This window comes from Lissotriton helveticus, chromosome 7 (assembly GCF_964261635.1).
Source record: "Lissotriton helveticus chromosome 7, aLisHel1.1, whole genome shotgun sequence".
NCBI classification, from domain to species: domain Eukaryota; kingdom Metazoa; phylum Chordata; class Amphibia; order Caudata; family Salamandridae; genus Lissotriton; species Lissotriton helveticus.
In genome coordinates this window covers 1,734,386,716-1,734,403,694 of record NC_136068.1, presented here as the reverse complement: position 1 = coordinate 1,734,403,694, position 16,979 = coordinate 1,734,386,716, and the positions used below count along the sequence as shown (strand labels likewise).

Here is a 16,979-nt window from a genome sequence, read left to right as displayed (position 1 = left end):
TACCAAGACACTTATATGTGGCCAGTTCTCTCATCAGAACTAAAATATTGTCAGATTTCAAAGACAATTAATGCTGTTTTATTTGGATAAGTTAATATATGTGCATTACTGTAGTGTGCCTCATGCAGTTTTCCGCCTGTCACTAAAACCACAAACAGTCCTTATTATTATATTAAAATTCAAGCAATGTTTGCACTGTTCATGGAGTTTCTTTTTTATGCTATAGGAGTGTACTATCATATACAACAACTATTAAAGACAATGCTATTCCCCTTTTAAAGCACACATTTACAAGACAGTTGTATGTTTTTCAACAGTTAGAATGAACATTGTATCTTCCTTTTCTAGTATAGTACTACTATAGACATACAGTATAATTGTATTCAACTTTATATTACAATGTGTTTATAAATTGATCGGAAACTAGACTACAAAGGACTGTCATGTTATTCTTACTTTTTAGTCTATGTTTAGGTATTTGTACAATCATAATGCAATACTCTCTGGTCTCCTACCAGTTCTGAAGGCAATGTTTTTAAATCAATCTGCTTTACTTTTATACTATTGTCCATTTCCACCACAATAATTCAGCTGGAAGTTATTACACAAACAATATTTCTGTAATTCTGTATCATATTATTATTAAAATGCATGCACTATTTCTATTTTAACATGCTACAATTAGAATGTAGTGTATGTTTATTATATCTTACAATACTGATGTACTTTATTCAACAAATCTAATGCAGTTCTATGTTGTGCCTTTACAATGCATAGAGTACTATAATGTGTGCACATTAATATAATGATATAAGTGTACATCACATTAATGTTATTCTAGCACTATAAATTGCATTTTTATACTTTCATAATTGTGAATTAATTGTATAGTACTGTACTGTTGTAACAAGTATTTGTGTGCTTCTACATGCATGTTATATAATTCTTATAATATGGTGCAATGCTGAATCAATCAAAAATATGTAGAAATGTCTTCTTATACTACTGTTATAATAATATTGTATGTGTTTTTCTTATCTAAATTCAGTTTCTTATTTTATGGTTTTTCTAGTCACTTCATTTTTCCGATGTGCTTTCCTGTCCTTGGGCTGCAAAAAATGCAGTTGAAGGCTAACATTTGTAGCCATTCGGTATTACTCTACTATCATGTTATAATTTTATAATGCAGTTCACAAGATGTTATTATATGTGTACATTATTTTGCCGTATTGGTGCTGTTTAATGAATTTATAGAAATCCTAAACACCTCTCTTTTAAAAAACAATTGTGCTTTTAATAACAAAACTTGACAAAATATTCACCCATGACTACTAGGAGTTCATCCCTAGCCATTAAAGTGATCATCAGCTTCTGCCTTTGAAGGGCCGGTGGGCTGGGATGGAAACACACTCTGACTGGCGCTGACTCTTCCAAAGCACCACCAGCCTTTCAGAGGGGCAGGCTTGGTGGGAAATCTCCCAGTACCCTTATAGGCCAGCCTGCTTTAGCTGTGATCCAACTGCATAAGCCAAATTACTGACATGTTGGGACAAAGGAGTGTTATCATCTGAACAGGAACAAGCAGTGATACTCTGAGCTCATTGTCTCACCAGGCAAAGGGACAATGGGCTCAGATTATTAGTCAATTGAGTAAAATCTTGGGTAAGTGTAATGATGCGGGGGACAGTATTAATCGGACAAAGAAGTGATTGCCTCAGACAGTTGGCTAAATTCAATCAAACAATACACTGATCATTAGTTAGTGGATGGTCACTGTCAAATTCTGGACTATTATCAATCAGGAGGTGTGCACTGATACAATCAATTAAGTGATTCAATCAAACATAAATCTCTGAATGGATATTATAACACAATTGATATTGATTACATTTTCCAGCAATATATGATATCTTTAAACAATAGACATTGGGTACCTCCAGCCTATCACACACCAACAGCATAAGGTATTATGATACATTGAAATATTCACTTACATTGTTGACCAAGAGGCAAAGATAAGACTGCAATAAAGCAATGATCCCACACTGTAATTAGCCATTTGTTTTGTTATTTCGTAACATATGTCAGCAATACATATCTAATTGTGTGCCTTATTGCACTGGATTTGTTTGAGCATAAGTATATATATTCAGTTCAAATTTTTTAAAAGAATGCATGACATCATAAATTCTTATTGGGTTTTAATACCCTTCGCCTGAGATATGTTTCCACTCATTTTTGGATGAAAATCCAAAATGTTTTTTTCTAAAATGGTACAGCTCAATGTCTATTAAATTAATTTGTATATTTGGATTGCATTGTGTGTGTACTGTCCTATGAAGTAATGCAGCATAAAGAAATGTGTGTTAAAATCCTACAGCGTGCCTACTTCACAAATATAAGTTGTGTCATCGTGATTTACATTTTGCTCTTTACTCATTCAATTTATTTTTTATGATAGTATGTAGTACAGGTAAATGATCTACCTACTTGTAGTATCCAATGCACTTTAATTGGATCTTCTAAAGTATTTCTTTCTTTCTTTTATGATTTTTAACAAATCGAATAAAGTGTATTTGACTGACTGACTGACTTCTAAAGTCTTCTAAGAGAACACAGTAGCCTCTGATACATTTCACACAATGATGATCAACACCTCGATGGTCAGCAATAAATTCTATGAGTCACATCAAGAGGTGATAAGGTATGAAGCACCTTTAGATCTCTTTGATCTAGTTCTAGATTTAAATCATGGATATACTAGGTCATAAATAACTTATTTCTTTTCAAGTATAGTAGGTATTATACCTTCAGTTTTTCGATCAAGGCTTCCCAACATGTTACCCTTTTTCAGAAACCAAGTGAATGATCTCCGGCGTAGAATCTTCTGCTGATCATGGGGGCATTAATCATCTCAGTTTACAAGCACCTTTGATTTTAAAATCCAATCACATTGCAGTAGGATTGCCTCACCCTACCTACATTAGGTTATAATGAAGGGAACGTCACAGTGGCCAATAGCTTGAGGTTGTATTGTGACTGCGGTGTGAGAATTTGTGAAAGTGGCTTCAAGAATTAAAATGTGTAGATAATCACGGATATTTGTGTTCAAAAGTGTGTTTTATTTCTTTTACTGACAAACAAATTACATTGTTTGGTATAGTTGCAACCTTGACATCTTTTGGACCATTCATTGCTGCATACCACTTGCATCAGCTTCTTTCTTTAAGCTATACTTACTTAAAGCAACGCTGAAAATTCCACCTAATAATATATGTTGAAATTAGCCTGAAATCTTTACTTACAATAATCCTCTTAGATGATCATTTTTCCAAACTCTAAAACAAACCTCTCAGCCTAACATTTATGCTTTCTCAGACCTCCCAGAGTACTTCATAGAGACATGAGTATGTATATTAGCTTATATTAGCTGTTCACCCCTTCTCCTCCCTACTATCAAATGGTCATTGTGCTCCATTACTTCATAGTATCGCTTTCGCTGACATTTTGCACCTTCAAAAAATGTTCTCTAATATCTACCTATCCATTAAAACCAAACTGAAGACCTTTTTCATGAAACCTTTCAAAACAATTAAAAAGTCATGCAACTGGGGTCAATCAACAAGCATGATGATGCTAACATGAATTCTAAGAGTTCATGTGTAGTCATTTTTAAATCCACTACATATGGAGTTTCAGATGTATTTATGGTACTGAGTTAAACAAAAACAATGACAATGCCAGCAAGTCTGGATAGGAACGCAGAAGACTGTTTAATGAACATTACTTATATATGATGCTTACAGCATCCAAATATACAGACTGTAAATACTTGACTAGGTGGTCTTAGTGTAGGCAAATAGACAATAAGGAGTGCTACACGCAAGTATTTTTGGTTATTTGAATTGTTTCTTGTAGGACTTCCTATAAATTGACAAAGGTCCCTTTCTTCAGATGTTACCCTGAACAGTCTTAGAGAAAAGGCACATCTAACCAGACCTAAACTTAGAAAGAACAATGTTTGCTTTACTTTGTTGATGCTTTCCACTTCCTAGAATTTTCAGAATGTCTTACACATCTGTTCTGTTTAACTTCACATTATCCTATTATGTTATTTAAGAATTGTTTTATTTATATATTTGGGGTTTGTCAGTATATCATCATAGCTTCCTACTTATTTCAAGAAAACATCCAGTGTTATATGTAAAATAGAAAAAATAGGTACCAAACTGACAGTGAGCATACGACATTTGAATGTGAATGCAGGAAGTAAGGCTTTCCATGAGGGTTGTAAATGATGCTACGCTACCATAACTCCCAAATCCAACTCGCAACCCCCTGCCCATGCAACCATAAGATAAATGGCCTACAGGAAAACTGTGAGATTTACCAACAAGCCTGTGCCTGTGAAGGTGCCAGTGGGCTGGGGTGGAAACAAACTTGGACTTGGACTGACTCTTCCAAAGCACCACCAGCCTTTCAGCGGTGCAGGCTTATTGGGAAATCGCCCAATCCCCTTATAGGCCAGCCTGCATCATCTGGGATCTAACTGCATCTGTACTTCCTGGTGCAGGCCCCTGATGGGACCAAACAGTGGTGTCAATCGCATGAACTGCATTCTTTTTTCCTCTGTTGAACAATGACATTCTGCATGGAATCAGCTTGCGGGACATGCAGGTGAAAGTATTACGGAGGGCTGAAAAGAACTCCGGTGTGACTTCCTTTTCTAGGTGCTTGCTGAGTCTGTTGCCTGCTTCCTTGCCTATTTGAGCCTCGAGGAAGTTGCCCCTTGGACGGCCTGAAAAACCGCTGGGGAAACTGCAGGGAAACTTAGCGTGGCCCAGAGGCCCTCCTGCATTCATGCATTCTGTAGGCACACATATAAAAAATTCCTGGAAAAGAAAGCAGGAGTCAGGAATGAAATTCACAACATTGCATTTTGCAGATTGTTCATTACAGATCCCCAGACAACATTCACCAGTGTAAGAAAAATACATGAGTTGGGTAAATAGCTAAGATACACATGGTATACTGAGCACCTCAATTTACATTGGATATTGGTGAAATGAGCACGGAGACTAGCAGAGTCTTACCAATGTATTAGTAGTGAAGTCACAAAAACACAATTTTGATAAGCACATACAGCCTGATTCATCAACGGGACGTTTTGCGTGGCCCTAATAGCGAATAATAGCGACTCGCTATCAAGGACACGCAAAACGGTATTCATGAATAATTTAGAGAAAAGAAAGCAAATCGCACGCGGCCGCAAATACCGGTAGCGACTATCGAAATTCGCATAAAATACGCTATTTCCGGCAACATCCGTGTCGGAATTGCGAATTCTCTAATAGCGATATCGGCAATAGCGGGACCTCAAATAGCGCGAGATCGGGAAAACGGGAAGTCGCATTTCGAGCACAGCGATGACATCACAACCAGGAAGCAGCCAGGGCCCACCCCCATACACCACAGTGAGGCAGACCTCGAGTCAGCAACTGGGACAGCTCCAGCAAATCTGTCAGGAAACTACTCAGCAAGTACAGTGCAGCAATGTCTGAGGAGGCTGTTCCTGGGCCCAGCAACACCACAGGGCGGAAGAGAAAGTTAAAATTCTCCGAGCAGGAGCTGGAGCATTTAATAGAGGGTGTGGTGGCCAACCACTCCAAACTCTTTGGGAAGGACTCTAGGAGGGTGGCAGAACAGGAAAAACGCAGGATCTGGCAGGGCATAGCGTCCACGGTGAACTCCGTGGGTGTGGCGGACAGGTCACTTGACGAACTTAAAAAACGCTGGTACGACCTCCGAGGTCGTGCCAAAGAGAGGGTGGCTGAGCGCCTTGGAGAATCATCGGGCACAGGAGGGGGAGAACCTACAGTCCCTCCAAACACCCCCATGGAGGATCAAGTAGAGAACACCCTGGAGACAGAGGCGGTCATCGGAGTGACTCATATGGACTCATCCCGCACCACCCAAGACACCCGAGGTAAGTGGCATGCGACTGCGACCCTGTCCCCTATGAATGTCCATGACCAATTAGCCTCCCATATTGTTCCATAGTCATGCCATCGTTCCACATCAGGTAATGCCCTGAAGCATTGTGGGACATGTAGTGTGGCCACAATGTAGATTTACCACAATGCAGCCAGACAGGTTCCAAAGTACGCAAAGCCATAGCCAGTCAGGGAATGTCACCCAGCATGCATGTAGCAACTGCACGTGTGACAGATACATGCAACTAATAAACGTCCACATCCCCTCACAGGTGGTGCAGACAGCAGCGACAGCGAGAGGCTGCAAATAGATGAGGAGGCACCGGATGAGGAGGAGGTGCCGCCACATACACAGCCACCAGCCCCTGCCCCAGCAACTACTCCTGCAGCCAGGTCCACCACCAGGGTGCCTCCTGCGTCTGGCGCAGCAAATACTACCGCAGCCAGGTCCGCCACCAGTGTGCCTCCTGCGTCTGGCACAGCAAATACTACTGCAGCCAGGTCCGCCACCAGTGTGCCTCCTGCGTCTGGCGCAGCAACTACTCCTGCAGCCAGGTCCACCACCAGGGTGCCTCCAGCCCCTGCCGTACTAACAACGCCTGCCGTGACACCACCAGCAGCTGGTGCTTCTACATCAGGGCCTGCAACAGCGGCAACACAGCGGCCACCCACTGTGTCAGGCCAGCAGAGCAGGCGTGGCACGCCTCGCCTGCAGACCAATGCACCTAGCAGCAGGAGGGGGAATGGACCGGAGCTGGTGAGAGTGAGCGTGGAAAGACGCATGCTCCGTATACATCAGCTGCAAGCACGGCAGCAAGGTGCCATACAGCTACAGCTGTACAACATTGGGCGCAATGTTGCCGGAGTGGGGGACCGGATGGACCGCATGACGGCAGTCATGGAAGGTGTGGGTGAGGGAATGGCCAGCATGACTGCAGCCATGGCAGGTGTGGGGGAGGGTATGGTCCGCATGACTGCAGCCATGGTGGCCAGCACTGCTGCAAATACATCGCAGCGCAACGCAGCACGCCGCCGCCACCGGCAGCTATTGACCAGGCTGACCGCCTACACCAGGTCCAATTATATCATTAGCAATGCCACATCACAGTTGTCGCGGCGGTCCCTTGCGCAGCAGCAGCAGCTCATCCAGTGCTGCGAGGATGTGGCCAGGGTCCTTGAGCACCTGACCAGTGCCGTGACAGCACTACACCGTCCTGCTCTACCTGCCACTGTTGGGGGTGATGATGCCAGTGAGGGGACATCTAGTGTGAGCAGCCACTCTGCCTCACACGTAGGGGCACTCAGGCGCAGCACCAGGCCCACAGCAGCTGCACGTGCCATGGATGAGGATGAGCCACAGAGGCGTTTGGGCGGTACGCGCAGGAGGCGCACATGACTTTCTATGACTCTTACAGGCACAGGCTGAGTATAAGCCTGCCCTGTCCGTTCCACACAGCAGTATGCTGAAATACTGTTAGCAAAGACAACATTAAAAGTGTTACCATTATTGTGAATGAAACAATTATATTTATTTTAGCAGCACACATTGGCGTAGTGTCATTATTGATTTCTGCATGCATTTGTGATTTGTGGGGTGAGGGTAGAGGGTGCATCAGAAACTGTTCAGTGTGATGTGGTTGCGACGTCTGTGGCCTTCAGCAGGATTCTCCCCGTGTGCATGGCGCGCATGAGCAGGTGGCCGGTCGTCCCCTTCAGATTCACTGCCAGATATGTCGACAGGTATCCGGCGCTTGGTTGCAATGTAATGAAGTATTGCGCAGACAGCCACAATGCGGCAGCACATTGCAGGACTGTAATACATGGCCCCACCTGTCTTGTGCAGTATGCGGAACCTGCTTTTGAGCAACCCAAATGTCCTTTCTATGCAGTTCCTTGTCCGAATGTGCGCAACATTGTAGCGCCGTTGCTGGGGTGTAGCAGGGTTGAGGTATGGGGTGAGGAGGTAATCACGGAGGGCGTAGCCACTGTCACCTGAATGAGAGGGGCAGAGGGTGAGTGCCTGTGCTGCTACTTCATAGCAATGTGACATTGTCGACAAAGTGTACTTACCAAGTAGGTGTCCTTCCCCAAAGTCTCCCCTGGCCAGTCGTGTGTGGAGGCCGCTGTGCCGGAATATATAGGAGTCATGGATACTCCCTGGGTACTGGGCCACAATGTGTATAAGTCTGAAGCACACCCTTTTCTGTTATCCACAAGTTCATGTTATCCAATTTTTCCGTTTGGCGTGCAAAAACTCTTGTTGCGCTCCGTTCCAAATGCGCCTATGCAAAGTAAATGCGAAATTGCTACACACAGTTTCTGTGTCACCGAAGAGTTGCACAGCCTGCTACACGTTTGTGATCAAATTATCCACGTACTCGAGAATGTACTCAAATTCATCTTATTTTATTGCAAAGTTTATCCAGACACGTCAGGTCCAACAAGTTTTCATATTTTCACGCATATTGATTGCACAAGAATTGCCCATCCGGGCCTATTCATAGGCACGTAAATCAACTTGATTCCTTGTCATATTTAATCTTCACCCAATGCATTTCGGTAGTATTAATAACCTTCGTCAGGGGTATCTACAAAGATTAAAAAATGTATACATCAGTCCTGCATGTTTAACAGCTGACTAAACTCCAACCGATCACTTTGTTTTTTCTTTCCCATATAATAATTCATACTTCTACCCTCGTGCGTCTCAAATTAATTGCCTTCCATTTTCCCACAAAATCAAAATGCGAAACACTCATGAAAATCTATAGCCTCCCCACACTATTCAACCCTGTGAACTCCACAAAAACTAAAACTGATAATCTCTCCCAAAACCCCGTTGTTAAACCTCAAGTGCTGCAAACAGTATTACATCACAGTCCGTGAATTTACCTCACTTTCCCCTTAACAAATTAAACAATCCAGTGTTTACCTCCGATAGACTGACGGTTTCACTGACACTCTACTCGCCCCAAAATTCGAATGCCACATTGAGCGCCAACTCCCTACGCGCATTGCATTTTAAATCCCGCGTTACTTTCCCCACCTGTGATGTAATACTGTTTGCAGCACTTGAGGTTTAACAACGGGGTTTTGGGAGAGATTATCAGTTTTAGTTTTTGTGGAGTTCACAGGGTTGAATAGTGTGGGGAGGCTATAGATTTTCATGAGTGTTTCGCATTTTGATTTTGTGGGAAAATGGAAGGCAATTAATTTGAGACGCACGAGGGTAGAAGTATGAATTAGTATATGGGAAAGAAAAAACAGAGTGATCGGTTGGAGTTTAGTCAGCTGTTAAACATGCAGGACTGATGTATACATTTTTTAATCTTTGTAGATACCCCTGACGAAGGTTATTAATACTACCGAAATGCATTGGGTGAAGATTAAATATGACAAGGAATCAAGTTGATTTACGTGCCTATGAATAGGCCCGGATGGGCAATTCTTGTGCAATCAATATGCGTGAAAATATGAAAACTTGTTGGACCTGACGTGTCTGGATAAACTTTGCAATAAAATAAGATGAATTTGAGTACATTCTCGAGTACGTGGATAATTTGATCACAAACGTGTAGCAGGCTGTGCAACTCTTCGGTGACACAGAAACTGTGTGTTGCAATTTCGCATTTACTGGGCCACAATGTCAGTGATGTAAGTCTTGGCATTGCAGACCATCTGTATGTTGAGGGAGTGGTAGGACTTCCGATTGCGGAACATATACTCCGTGGCAGCTGGTGGGCAGATGGCGACGTGGGTACAGTCTATGCATCCGAGTACATGTGGAAAATGTGCTACATTGTAGAATTGTAGCTTGGTCAAGTGCAATTCCTGATGGCTGGTGGGAAATTTTATGTATCGGTGTAGCTGGGTAAGCATAGCGTCAACAAAAGTCTTGAGGCAGCGTGACATGGTGGGCTGGGATATCCCCCCAGCAGCCGCTACTATCCCCTGGAAGCTCCCAGAGGCCAGGAGGTGCAGGCTACACAATACCTGCACATGTGTAGGCACCGCATTGGATCGCCTTGTTGGGTGCTGCATCAGGGGGTCAAGGTCGTGTATGAGCTGGATTATCATTTCCCCATTCAGCCTGTATTTAGCATATATCTGCTCTCTTGTTTGGCCCAGCAAGGTGACCCACTGGCGGAATATCCTCTCCTGGATCTGGCCTCTCCTCCGTGCTGCTCGCTGTAGCCTTCGGCGCCTGACGACCATGTACATTCCTGGCATTGTGGAACTCCTAATGCAGCTGCTGATTGTCCTTATGTGTGATTGGTCAGGCCTGAGCCTGTTACTGATTGGCCAACTGTTTTTTGAATTTTTTTTTTCCATGGCTTTTATGGTTACCACCTGCTTTGAGTTGTCCTTAATTTGCGCCGCGCAAACAGCGATTTTTGGGTTTTTCGCTATTTGCGGTATTTCATGAATACCGATTGCGATTGTATAGCGAAACCGCAATTTATTTCGCAAAATCCGTGGATTCTCGCATTTTCCGATTCGCTAATGCTCTCCTACCGGGTTTCTGCGAATATTATTGCGTATTCGCTATTATGTGTTTGCGATTTAATGATGAATGCCGATTACCGACATTGCGCCCGCAATTGCATTTTCGCAGCGATTGCGGGCGCTATTTAGCTTGATGAATCAGGCTGTTAGTCACTTCAACGGTGCACATGCCTTTTCTGTTCATCAGATTAATGCTTAGTGCTTTCTTTAGCGTACACTTCAAATAAGTGACATTTAAGTGCAGTGCTGCCAACTGCAGATTCATAACTATAGAAATTAAATACTCAAGATAAGTAAAGTGTGGTAGATGTTGCCACAATCAATTAGGACATCTAAGAGCAACATTTCTAAATAGTGTAGCAATTGTTAAATGTTGTAACAAAGCAGTGGTTAGGGAGCATAACAGGAGGTCTTAATTATTGGATTAGTCTCTATTATGGTATGTAATCCACTGGTGGATGGAACATACAACCCACCTCCTAATTCGGAAATGTATTAAGGAAATATTTTTCAGATACTAAGGCGATTGATTTTGTGTGCAGAGTATGTTCAATAGTAATAATAGGACTAATTCTAAATAACATTAAAAATGTGCTCTTAAAAAGTATGTCTACACAGATTTTACAAAAGGAAAATGTTCCAAAAAACTCGTTTCAGAAATGTGGAACTTTATAACATGTCAGTATGTAAAGTTATTAGTGTTCCAAAGCTGGCTAATGTTGCAAATACTGGAACAACTGAAAGATGTGCTTCTAAGAAACATGATGTATCAAAAAGAGAGCACTATAATAATCAATACCTGCTTAAGGCATGTTTTGTAATTAAATTACTTTGGAATAAATATAGCAAAAAAATTAAAATTGAAGGTCCGTGTTTCAGAAGCAACTGCCAGAGCACAGTGTGACATAGATTTGTATCTTAGACTCAACAGAATATATCTCCATTGCTTGCCCTCTGCTATAGAAACCCCAGGGCGGATTGCAAGTGAGGGTCCCTCATTGGTAGAACGATTTGAAGGCTATCACTGGAGCTCAAATCCGCATTTGTGAAACTTTGCACATGGGTTTAAGTCGGGTTGTACTAAACGTAAGGGCAGAGCAAGTGAAAACAAAATGTGAACCATTTTTGTGAAGTAGTGCTTAGTCCCACATAGTGTAACGCTTTCATCTAGGGCCTTTGAGCTCCTTCATTGCAAAGGCTAAGTGGGTATGAGAGTAACCCTTATTGATAAATTTGCAAAGAAATTGTTCTTGTATAAAATAGATGGTCTCCATGACAATGTTCCATGGTGAGTTGGGTAGACAATAAAATAAGGATGCCTAACAACTTGCTGTACCATGAATCATAAAACCAGATCCAACTTAGTGCTCTCCTTTCACCTCTTGGTTACAAGACTCTTCAAGACTTGGGTTAGCAAATTGTCTGCATGAATTAGTAAGAAGGTGTTCACCAAAATGTATCATATGGTGCATACAATGATTCTCGGCATACAATACGAACATCTCAGAACACTATGCTTGATTCTTATTTGTATTTGAGTTAAAAACGGTATCCACTGGAGTGTTTCATGTCCATGACAGATCATTCAGCTCCCTTACACTGTCTTTGAGTTTCTCTAAAGTTATTGTGAGAAATGGTCACTGTTCTATTCATAAGGTGTTACCATGTATTGTGAACGTAAAAAAATCTGGCAAATTTCTAAATCTTACAATTTACAACTAACATCATCTCTAAAAAAAAATTTGAATTAACAATTTGAAATTCCTGTTATTACCTAGTTATGTTTTGATTATGAATTTTTATTATGGATTGTGCCTGTTTTTATGAAACATACAATAAGCTGAGTACATATCTTGCTAAGTAAACGTAAGATGTATTATTTCCATTTTCTGAAGCCCAGGTCTTGAATATTGTGTCTTAGATACAGGTGCCACATTTTGGGTACAGTGTGCATGTCTTTAGGTTTAACATAGATGATTGTGCCCAAATCTAAAATCCATATCTCCAGGCGGATTAAGGACAAATTGGGCGAAGCTCCAGAGACTAATGACCAAACCTTCACATGATTCCAACCACAGTGCTGTAAAATGTAAACAGGTACAGGCTGGAGAAAACTACAGCATGGGGCATATGATAGACTAGGGAGTCGAATACATGCTACTCAGTAGTGCCTGAACCTGTATTATCCAATAGAGAACGTTAAGTTTCCTGGCCCAAAGTTATGTTGAACCCAATGCTGCTGGCTCAGATATATGGGCTTTACATCAAGTTCTTAACAAACTATGAAGGGGGGAATGAGCTAGAAATCCCAATTCTGAGCATACATAACCTACTGTTCAAAGAGCTCCAACAGGTATTCTATAAAGATATGGCCTATAAGAAGCCAGCTTTGGGAAAATATATCAATTGGTATGATCTCACTTGTAAGCAAGACAAATTTTCCTGAAGATCTGGTGTTTATGCGGCGACAGGATCCTAATAGCCCAAGCTAGGCATACCTACATAGCCTCGTTAAACCTTGCAAAAAAGAGTTGGAACGATAGAATTTGGGAGGACATGCTGCTTGCAGTTAAAACTAATGATAATAGTCTCTTCTGGGGTATGGTGACCCAAACTACTGCTGATAATACAAAGTGCTACCAACATCATATACCAGCTGACAAATGGGAATCCCACTTCTCTGACCTCTATGAGGCAAAGGTTGGTGAAACTTTATGGCCTGGCAGTAATCCAATGACCATCATAGGTTCATCTTGCCATGACACCTTAGAATCCCATGGTACAGCTATTACCTTTAGCTTAGAAGATACTGCCAGTGCCATCTCCTCTCTAAAAACTTCTAAGGTGACAGAACCGGATACTATTCCAGGGGACTTATACAAATTGGAACCCCCGATTTGGATAGTCTATCTTAATCTGCTTTCTAATGCTATAGCACAGGGGGTGAGGCACCTGACTCCTGGAGAGGGGCTGAGATTGTCACAATATATAAGAAGGGTAATGCATGCATACCTTCAAGTTATAGGCCAATTCGCTTAATTGACAATGCTCAGAAGATCTTTGTCAAGCAGGTTCTTGACAAGTTGTTACATTGGCCCTCTACCCTCTACATACATGATGTGGTCAATTTTCTGATGAATTTTAGAAATTATTTCCCTGCCCAGAATGCCAATAAGGTTCTGATTCTTTTATTTGCAGATGACTCCCTTCTCATTTCTAAGACACAAATGGGGCTCCAGCTCCTTGTTGATAAATTTACAGATATCTGTGTGTCAAAGGGCTTGGAGCTCAAAGTTCAATCATACAGGCTGGTAGGGAAAGGCTAGAGAGGGTGAGGAGCGTCGATTATCTAGGGGTCAAGGTAATGGAGACCCTGAAGTGGAAGGACCAGCTAAGTAAAAGCAAGCTACTACTCGAGCACAGAGCAAGCGCTAATAATGGGTTGCATATGCCAACAAGCTCTTGTGCAGTCTCACTGGCCCTGGTAGTATATGGTGGTAAATTGCAAGGGGCGGCTCTGTATGGCGCTTAGACGTGGGGCTGTACTGATGTCTCTCCACTTACTGTTGCGAAAAATAGATTTTTCATACGCTTGGTTTCTGTGCCCAGTAGTACACCATTAACCCCCTTATTCTTTGATCTAGGATTAAAAAGAATTGCAGACCTGGCTGTTCTTAGACCACTTGTTTATTGGGTTTGATTATGGGTCATACCTGAGCTAAGGGAATTTAGAGATTGCATCATTGACCTGCTTTCTGCTAAGTCAATACCCTGGGTTAAATTAGTTTCAGACTGATTTAGTAAACTGGGTCTGCCAAGGCTATGGACCAATCTGGAAAAAATTTGCAAAGTTGATCTTAACATCTTGAAATCCAGCTACTGGAGTCATATCCAAGATGGCACGTTGACAAATAGATTTCTAGATATTAAACCACTTGCCAGTTTTGAGGAATTCCTAGATTTTGTCTCATCCCCCTTAGCTAAAAGCCTTTATATTCGTTTTTGATTTGGCACTTTACCTCTGAGGTCCTTTACCAGGGACCCAGTTTCCAGTATTTGTCCGGCATGTGGCTTGGAAAATGAGGATGAGATACACATCCTTTTCTTTTGTCCTAGCTGTCTTGGCCCGCGCCGGGAATGGATTATTCCCATATGTCGCAATCTGGAGATGACTAAACATTTAGTGGCGTTTAGAATTTTAAAGAGTGATACTACCCCTGCAATTGTCATTGCTACAAGCAAATCTTTACAGACAGTCTTGCATAAACGTGGTAGACTACAGATTGTGACTCCCAGTGACTAGGTAAATTTTGAACTATTACCTAATTTTAACAATATCTATTTTATGTAGAACAAAAGGATAACATGTATGTGTTTTTATGTGTTTACTGCTTGCTTGGCACATAGCTTTGTCTGACCTTTGCTCTTGTTTTGCATACAAAGAATGATTATAGGAAAGGCCTGCCGAATTGTATTTCTTTTTTAATGAGTTTGAGTCGTGTGATGTTTTAGAATGTATCTTGATGTATTTATTGAACTGTTTTATTTATGTGTACTTTGATGGTACTTGGCTACCGAATAAAGGGGCATATTATCAAGAACGGGCGTTACATTATCGCCGCTTTTATCGGCAGGAAACTGCCGATAAAGCGGCGATAATGTGCTTGATAATATGCTCTATGAATTCCAATCGAAGCCCATGTTAGATGTGAAGACATCTAACATGGGCTTCGGTTGGAATTCATAGAGCATATTATCAAGCACATTATCGCCGCTTTATCGGCAGTTTCCTGCCGATAAAAGCGGCGATAATGTAACGCCCGTTCTTGATAATATGCCCCAAAGTTTTCTACTACTTCTAACAGGAACAACCACTTGAGGAAAAAAACGATGGACAAAAACAGTAAATTGGTAAACGCTGGATTCCACTCTGGAACTAGATTAAATCAAACTGGAAGCAATAGCAAGTCCCATTCACAGAAATCCCACAAGTAGAAAAGACTATAAAAAGCCAAGCACATAGAAACACCATTTTACTTGGAATCAACAAGAAATCCCAATAGCCCTCTCATTTAGGAAGGCATCCTTGGCAAAGGACACGGAAGTACAGGGTGATTGCACAAATGGAAATCCTGTTTGGGCAAGTCAATATAATTGAAAATTGGCACAGATTGCACATTTACTACACTGAAGTACCAGCATTTTCTCTACTAGTACCTCTAGCACTCACTTTGACCCGCCTTCACCCTCCACTGAGGATATATCACACCTTCTCAACTCTCTGAAAGTCTTCCCACCTCACTGAAACTCACCTCTTTTGAAGGTACAACCTTGGACCCGGGCAAGGTAGTAAATTTATCCAACCAGCGAAATTACCTCAGTGGATATTAAATCTATATTTGTCTGTCTTTGAGCTATTGGTGCCAAAACCAATGGTTTCAGCAGGAGTTCAGTGAAGATGTATCTGATTTTGACAGACCACAGCCTTAGAACTTTCCATGCTGGAAGATTTTGATTTCCATTTCAGGGACTAACTTCACTGCAATATCTTTACAGAGACGACTCATCACGCCTGCTCAGAAATAACGCTTAGGTCCCGGTCAACAGAGAGCGGTGAATTTTAATTGGTGTTTTACTTTTGCTCAATGCTCTTTTAAAAAGGTAGAAAATCATATCTCCTGCTAATTTTGACCGATTTTAAAGATTTGTGTGTTTTTTTTAATCATTACATTTTCCTTTTCTAAACTGGTTTGGGAATTTTATTGTGCTGTGCTGCTTGCTTTAAAATTGTTGATGGTGCTTAAAACTCACTGCTTTGTGAACTGCCTGCTGCTTATAACATGAGGTTGAGCAGAGATTCTCTCAGAGGTTTCACTTACCAGTATTAAGTTTGTAGGTGGTACCCTCTCCCAAATTAACAACCCCAGTCCTGCTGAGGCTGATTTCCATAAAATGCTCAACCTCCCTCGAGATTACTAGTCTGGAGTCACCAAGACAGTCACTAAGGAGTAAATTGTCCACATCAATCCACTGACTACATCAGCTCATGCCTGAAGTTCCATTTAGATTTCTCTGCACCCTTTCACGCCATCAATCATAAATCCTATTTAAAACCCTCTCCTCAAAAATAGTCTTCCAAGACATCCTACAAGAACTTCAGAGGAGCACCTCTTAACCATATCCCTGCCCCGGCCCTCCTTCTTCCAACAATGTTCAGCCTCTACATAGAACCCCTTGTAATCCCTCTCACTGCCAAGAACATCAACATTCATAAGTCAGCAGGGGAGACCCAACTCTCCCCACAAATCAAATTGGGAAATGACATCACCCACCTTAAAGATTGTCTTGCTAACATTCAGGCTTGGATGTCTAGGTCATACCTAAAGAGCAATCACACGAATACCAAATGTGTGCTAATCAACAGTGATACTCAAAAAGAATGTATGTAGGAGTGGCCTTTGCATGAATCTCTGGGATTCC

At 41.7% G+C, this 16,979-nt stretch overlaps 1 protein-coding gene across 1 annotated transcript in view; it reads right to left on the bottom strand.

The window, feature by feature from the left end:
- Positions 1-2,342: 2,342 nt before the first annotated feature.
- The window catches only part of LOC144770713 (lens fiber membrane intrinsic protein-like), a 40,296-nt gene continuing 25,659 nt past the window's right edge, over positions 2,343-16,979 (bottom strand). Inside the window, exon 4 of the mRNA XM_078655444.1 lies at positions 2,343-4,892. Coding sequence (XP_078511570.1) covers positions 4,831-4,892 — 62 coding nt within the window. The 3' untranslated portion in view covers positions 2,343-4,830. The remainder of the gene's footprint in view (positions 4,893-16,979) is intronic.